We start from the raw sequence: 7,607 nt of genomic DNA on the forward strand, positions 1-7,607 counted from the left end.
ACTGTCCCTCATATATAGTTCTTGGGCTTATTCAAACCAAGCTCCACAAACACTCTATCTACCTGGACGACTAGTCTTTTTCCTGTTTAAACTTGCTCAGGGTGGGTTAGGATCAGTCATGAGGGAGTTGGGCTCACATTTGGGGATGAAGAGGGTGGATAAGTAAGAGAAGGGTTTAACATAGCTCGCAAGGAATGCTTCCTTCCTCAAAGTTGTTTTCCATTATATCAGAAAGGGAATCGGTCCTTTTTTATCTTCTGAATTCGATTTTGTCTCTAAGTGTTTGGATCACATTTAGATTCCTATCTCCCCCCAGTTGGACTTCTTTAAAGAACAAGATTTTGCCCCTGCTTGTTGTCCTTTTCTTGTTATACTTCGTGTTGTTTTTGTTCGCCTGTTTATTTAGTACAAATGACGTAGGAATACAGCACATAGCATTTACATAGGAGCTCCTTGGGGAAGCTCTTTGATAATTTCTTCCTCTTCATTTGTTCCCCCTTTTCCAAACCGACTTCTTTACAGAAATTTCAAATTAACTGAGATCGTTCATAAATGTCGAAAGAAAAAAGTAACAAGTTAGTTCCTCTAAGTTACTTCTTCCATAAATATATATGGTCTACAATGTGAATGTAAACCGTGACACGTGCATAGTGAAGATAAAGATGAGAATTACTATTATTTAACTGTTGGAAGATTTAATTTTTCAACCACAACCTTCCTTTCATTGAAGGTTATTACTCTGGCAGACTTCTAGATTCTCATGATTGAGCGACATTGGTCTACCATGTGAACTTGAACTAACGCACTAACTCCATGGAGTGACGCCAATATCATTGTTAAAACGAAACTATAGAAAGACAAGTGTGCACATCCATGAGAAGCCACAAATTTTATGCTTATCTAATCGGGTTATTACCCTTTATGATATAGGCAGATAAAGTATTTACCTAGTGCCTCTCAATCCTCCGAAGCAAAGACGCGATGAACTCTGGAAGTCTGGATATAAGGCTTGCATGGATTAAAAAATGATTTAAAAAAAAGAACCTGGGGAAATCCAGAAACAAATTAAGGGAATAAGTGAAGCAGAGAGAAAAAGAAATGAATAGTAGCAGGCAGAGGAAAGAGAAGTGACGGGAGCAAAAGCACATGGAGAAGGCTGCAAGGAGGACACTGAAGAGATAGCAGAGAAAGAAAAAGAAGTAAAGTTGATGATAAAGCTGCAGGATTTCCAATTGGGGAGGGGTGTGGGAAAAGGTCGACCAAACAAATATTTTGAAAAGGTAGGAATGAACGGAATGGAATAAGATGCTTTGCTCGCTGTGTCTGCCTGATTGGAACCCAACTCTTTCGCATTCTGAATACACACAACTTTCCCTTTCTTTCGTGACGACTCCAGTATTTGGCTCTTTCTGTGTGTTTGCCCTTCCCACTGAAGATTCTATTCTCTGTCACTCCCTGCACCACATGCCCTTCTGATCAATCATCATCCCTTCTTCCTTCAATGTCATACCATTTCCCGAATCAAGGATTCACGGGAAGCCATATATATGGGCCTGCCATTCACATACCCTTTCACCCCATTAAAAAAACATATTGTAATATTTTAATTCCCGTTGATCATCATTTGAAATGCAACTCCCTGGTTCCTGATTACGACGGAAGAACATGGAATCTCACGGCCAAGTTTTCGCCATTCTTGAACTTTTATATAGTAGCTTTTGTGTTTGCCTTGGCCAACCCCTTTTGATGAGCACTTGATGATGATTGTCTCAATTATCTCCTTTGTTTTCTCCTTCTTCGGCTGCAATTCAGGCAATAAAATTTGAACCCCGTATCCAAGCAATATCTTCTTTTTGCATGAAGATCTCTTATATCGCCTTTCGGTCGCACTGATTAAGGGAATAAATGGAGAATACGGGCAAGTCTTTCCGTGGGAATTAGATGAAGATGAGATTTTTTTTTTTAAAAAAAAAAAAAGAACAAAATATTTGAAGTCATAAAGAAGCAAATTGGATTAGTTGAGCCGAAAGACCATAATATACGACCAGGTTCGGATTTTAACAGGCGGGGCCCGTCCCGGCCTTGATGGTGATAGGAGGGCCATTTGATTTGACATATCGGAGATTGATTATGCTTATCCATGTTCACATTTGATTGCCACGAATAATCATTAGTATTTGCATTTTACGCATTTACTAGGATTTACTATAGAGAAGACAGTTATTGCATGCAACGAAATTTCATCTAATCACCAGTTTCTTTAACAAGTCCCCCCCCCCCCCAAAAAAACAGAGAAAGAAACCAATGGCTATATCAGAATATCCTGTACTTTCTTTTTTTTTTTAAAATAAAAAAGAAGTTTCTGCATGCTGATGTCTTGCAGCCGGCCAACTTTCTTTTTTTTTTTGGTCCGGTCACGCGATGGAGCCTGCACGAATAAAAGTGGAATTAATGAAATGATATAATGGGATAAATAAATATATATACATATATAAAGAAAATAGGATATTTTTAAAATATTGTTTGGTAAGATTTTAATAAGAAATAAAATATCCTGTCAAAAAAAGTGAGTAATAAAATAAAGCGAACGAAGGGTATAAAATTATAAGGACAACGAAGGAGACAAGGCCATAATACTCTTGAAAAAACAAATGGGACAGAAGGACCCGAAGAAAGGAATAGCTGGGGGCAATTTTGATATTTCACCCACTTACTTATCAGACCGAAAGATTGACGACAAACAAATTCCTTTCAAATATGAGAGAACAAATTCAGCTCAAAAAAAATACGAGAACAAATGTCACTCTAGTTCTCCGTACCAAACGCAAACTCAACACAGATTTCCATTGGAATTAACTTAAAATAAGTGTTTTTACTTACTAAATAAAATCATTCTCAAATATTATTTTGTACTAAAAAAAACTATTTTTTTAATAGTTAATCCAGACAGGTAGTTTATTATTGGGTGAGAAAAAACATTTTTGTGGCCACCAAACCAGGCTAAAGAGTGGGCCAGGCCTAATTGATTCTCAAGGCCTCTGTGTCTCTCATTTTCTCTAAAGAGTTGTCTGAATGGACCCAGAAGATAAAAGCAGTCAAGACTTGCTGTTCCATTGGAAGACAAGCGCATAGATTGAGAGTCGCCAAGTATTCATTCAAGCAAGTAAAGCACCATTAACAAAGCTAATTCGTGATAGTCCCAACGATAATGAGTCGTAAGTTCACTTGTACCAGTTTTATAATTATTCAGACCACTCACATGTATATATGCTGTTTGTATATTTAAACTTTAAATCGTTTTTTTTTGTTAATTAAAAGACTAACATTATTACGCATCATGGGTTATGCAAAATAAACTAATTGGAAAGGTCGGTGATGCTTCAAAAGACATGATAGAAGCTGGGCTGCTTGACGACCAATTCATTGTGAAGCAGAGAGAGGCAGAGGAATAGACAGAGAGAGACATGAAGAGAGCAGAGGAGGAATGCTCATAAAAGTGAGGAAGTCGCAAATGAATGCCTTGTTCCAGCACTCCCTGTTACTCATACTATACAAACCCTTGAGAAGATAACCCAATAATGAATTGAAAAACCCAAAATTTGTTTATCCACGACGAGCTGCTATTGGAGACGTTATGAGCTTCGATGCAGATATTAACAAGTCCTCAAATACTACGCATTGGTAGTATTCTATCTCATGAAACCCGATTATTGGACATGATCATAAGCCAATACTATGAGTAAGTAATGTGATTACTTGCTCTGTTTGGCGTGAAAGTTTGATGTTTTGACGTTGTTGGATGCAAAAGTCCTAAAAATAAAATGCAGGGTTAGTCTGAGATGGCCTTAGGTGGCATCATCAATGCTGTAGAGGGTGCTGTTAATAATGTGTGGGTCCTGGGGCAACATCTTCACCAAACATGCACGACACGAACAGTGAAGCTTAGTAATCACAGTGAGTAAGAAACAGGTAATGTCGATGTGTAGTGAGTGCTGCAACTTGGGATGCCTTTAATTTTGGCTACCAACACATGGTGGAGCTAGGAAGGAGAAGGGAAGAAGGAAGCGGCCCAAACATGGAGCATGGATTTCATAAATGGGCAAGAAAGTACAAATATATAAACGTGCGTGTGTGTGTGGGTAAGGGCAACAGTAATATTAAGAGGGAAAGCAGCTGCCTGTACAATAATAACCGAAAACATTTGGGAAGAGTGAATGGGTCAAGGAGACTTTTAGATCTTAAAGTCCAATCCAAGCACAAATGGATTGGTTTGGAAAAATATTAATTATGCCATTTGAATTTAATGTGAATGGCTTAGAATTACAATCAAGGGAGGTGTACTAAAAAGAAACCGGTCCTTTCACCAGTGTTGCCACTGCATCTACAAGCTGAGAGTACCATGCGATTTTTATAGTCTACCAAAAAAAATGAGGACAATTTTTAAGACGACAAGTTTTTGGCCCCATGAAACATGTAAAAATAATTTTTTTAGGCGGTTAACGTAAAATAATTTTAGAAATAAGGTCCTTTATGTGAAATGTTTTCATTTATAGGCTAGACATATAGTTTTATATTGAAAAAATAATTCTTTTACGTGTATCAGTAAACGAACGCGGAAAAAATAACTCGACAAACAATACAAAAGACTCAGTCCTCACAAAGCTGATATGAAATCTATTCTCGTGTGGATTCAGGGAAGAAATCAGAAAAGTAGGGTAGGAAGTGGGATCTGCACACGTATAGGATCCCCCGGATGTTGCCCGTTCTCTCAAAAGAAGATCCGACAGAGATGCAGTTTGTTAACAACTTTAAACGTATTTTAACTGAGATTATATCATAATATGGATTCAAAGTGTTATGGGTAAACAAATGGACACGTTGTGCAGAAAGTAATATCATCCAAGTTCTTTTAAGAGTTTAGCTTGTTTGGCATCACGTCCTGTTTAAAATAACTTATAAACAGTTTTTCAATCGTAATTTATAAAATACGAGATAAATATATGATAAAAGTTTTATTTTAACTTATAAAAACATGCTTATAAGTACTTATATAAAGGTGTGTTTGGATTAACGATAATAAAAGTAAATTCTTTTAATTTGACTTTTACAAAATTTAAATTGGATAAAAGTCATATGGTGTGATATAATGACAAACAACTGTTTGAATGCAGACTCAAAATAGGAGGGAAAAAAAAAAAGAAAGAAATGAAGATGAGGAGGCCAAAAGCCAGAAACTAGAAGAAACTACGAGTTGCTTTTAGCTTCTAGTCTAGAAGTCTGCGGCCTAATAGTCAGTCGAAACATTTATTTGAGCTAGAAGTTATTTTTTCTCGGTGTGAAAGTCATATTAAGGTCCAAGTGATTACAAAAGTCTTAGAAGTTAGTAGGAGGAGAGAAAAAAATAAAGCTAGTTGGACTAAAAATCATGTTTAATATGACCCTGAGGTCAATTAACCTGCCCAAAAACCACTTTACAGTTGAAACAATTTTTTCTAGTTTCTGCCTTCTGATTTCTGGCTATCTTTTTTCTTAAAGACTAAAATCACTTTTATTAACGTTGAGGCACACGATGTGAAAATGACTCAAATAGAGCGTCAACTAAAGAGTCAACTAGAGAGGCATAACCACCCGAAAACAAAGGATCTTTTTGCTCCTTACAGCTTATTATATTTTTTTAAAAAAAAAAAAAACTTCTGCTACTCGTAGCAGTCATTCTCTTTCAGCATATGCATTCCCAAATTAAAAGGAATTTATACGTTATCCATATTCTTCGTGGTTTTTTAACATAGCATTCAACCTTAGAACTATATTGCGCACCACAAGAACATATCCCCGGCCCAGATTTGGCGGGAGAATGCCATGAATAAGGGGAATGGGCGGTATAGCAGTTAAAGTGAAAGGGGGGGTAAGAAAATCAGAGGCTACTTTCACAGAAAATACAACTGCATTCCAGCTCGTAAGGCAACAAGGAATTTTATGAAATGTGCATGCCAACAAATTGATTGGTTCAACAAGCCTCAGATTATTTTTGTTACAACATTCCAGCAAAGCAGGAATCTTATTACGTAGCAGACAATCTAAAATCAACAATAAATTCAAAAATAATGATTGGTATCGATTGAGCATTAATACACCATCAAGGACCTTAATTTCTCACGGTAGTTACATGCTTGAGGAGCATAGAAGAAACAACATCCTGAGATATTCTCTCAGCCTCTGTCTTGAGGTGACTGATCTTTGATTCAGTCTCTTGCTCAAGCCGCTTCACATTGGCACCAGAATCTCCACTACTCTGTGTTCATTGAAAATAGTGCAGACAATTTGGTCTCCATAACTAATAACAACAAAATCTAGGAATAGCTTAATATCTTTACTTATTACCATAAGCATAGCCTCACCTCTGCCAATTTCTTTTGGAACTCGTACTCCACCTGACCTCGATATTCAGAAATCTCCTTTTCCGCCTCTTCCTTGGCCTGCTTCAGCCTAGCCAATTTTTCTAACAACAGAAAGTTTAATATCAATAATGAAATAACAAATGGAGTTTATCAAATGTTAATATTTTCTTTTTGGGGATTATACAATCACACATGTCTGAGCAGCAAGCCCATTCCCATCATATGACCAGTTCACTCATGCTTTCAAGTAAGGATGAAAAGACAAAGGAACAAAGGAGGGAGGGGTGGGGAGGAGCTAAAACTTTTTGGATTAAATCATTTCATTACAAATGTGAATTTTGATGAAAAATAGCCAAATACATACAAGGAGAAAGAGATAGATTCACTCATGCCAATAACGGAAGCATAGAGGAGGGGGAACAAACGAGATTAAGAATACCATTCTTAGCTGCATTCACAATCTGCCGTGCTTCATGCTCTGCAGCCAACAACTGTTGAATTCCACCTTGACCCCTGTTGGATGCCATTCTGTGATGGAAGTAATGTTACCTATGCTTGAAAGAAAACTGCCAGAAGAATAACCATTAAGTATCACCAAAAAATGAACAGCCATAGGGCAAGTGCTTGGGCAGTTAACATGAATAGATTAATTTTGCCTGAAAAAACCTCCTCAATAGTCGCTTCCCCCCCCCCCTCAAAAAAAAAATCTTGTATATTAGTTAATGACTGTATACAGAGGAAGAGAAGAATCTCTTCTTCCTCTCAGAGAAAGAGGAATAACTCAATTTAAGCATTATAATGGTCGATATGACGTGGAATGTGCAAACTAGAAGCTAGGTATTTTAACAGGAAGGGGAGCGAAATCAATTTACGCAAAATCCTGTGTTTTGAACCAGTAGGCTCCGCCGATCTATAAATGACAAGGAGAAAATATTTAATAGTAACATGAATAAAAAAGGATATAGAAGTTAAAATATTTCTTCAGATAAATCTGTGGAGGATAAAATGACAACCAAAAATTGGACCATGATTTTGACTGTCATAGTAAAAGAATTACATTAAAATTATTCTATCTTATTTTTATCCTTCTATGAGTTAGAATCATAGATGATTTAGAAGCCATTCATGATACAAACACGAACGGACCCACATAACATTCGGAGAAGAGGGAAAAAACTTCAAAAACAGAGATTGAACGATAATCTAAGG

At 36.8% G+C, this 7,607-nt stretch overlaps 1 protein-coding gene across 1 annotated transcript; it reads right to left on the reverse strand.

The window, feature by feature from the left end:
* Positions 1 to 5,925: 5,925 nt before the first annotated feature.
* On the reverse strand, positions 5,926 to 6,946 carry LOC114732824 (V-type proton ATPase subunit G-like). Its single transcript, XM_028920185.1, has 3 exons — positions 6,838 to 6,946; positions 6,399 to 6,499; positions 5,926 to 6,292 (listed from the first exon to the last, which is right to left on the reverse strand). The coding sequence occupies exons 1-3, from the start codon at positions 6,923 to 6,925 to the stop codon at positions 6,146 to 6,148; spliced, it is 336 nt and encodes a 111-aa protein (XP_028776018.1). The 5' UTR covers positions 6,926 to 6,946; the 3' UTR covers positions 5,926 to 6,145.
* Between the last annotated feature and the right edge of the window lie 661 nt (positions 6,947 to 7,607).

This window comes from Neltuma alba, unplaced genomic scaffold, assembly GCF_004799145.2.
Source record: "Neltuma alba isolate B1F8T4 unplaced genomic scaffold, ASM479914v2 tig00012937_pilon, whole genome shotgun sequence".
NCBI classification, from domain to species: Eukaryota; Viridiplantae; Streptophyta; class Magnoliopsida; order Fabales; family Fabaceae; genus Neltuma; species Neltuma alba.

What these genes read in the sequence shown, in the direction of transcription:
- LOC114732824 (XM_028920185.1), bottom strand. Translation starts at nt 6,925, where the DNA reads ATGGCATCCAACAGGGGTCAAGGTGGAATTCAACAGTTGTTGGCTGCA. An exon ending in TGTGAATGCAGCTAAGAATG is followed by an intron (nt 6,500 to 6,837) that starts GTATTCTTAATC and finishes TTCTGTTGTTAG; the next exon opens with AAAAATTGGCTAGGCTGAAG. An exon ending in TCCAAAAGAAATTGGCAGAG is followed by an intron (nt 6,293 to 6,398) that starts GTGAGGCTATGC and finishes CAATGAACACAG; the next exon opens with AGTAGTGGAGATTCTGGTGC.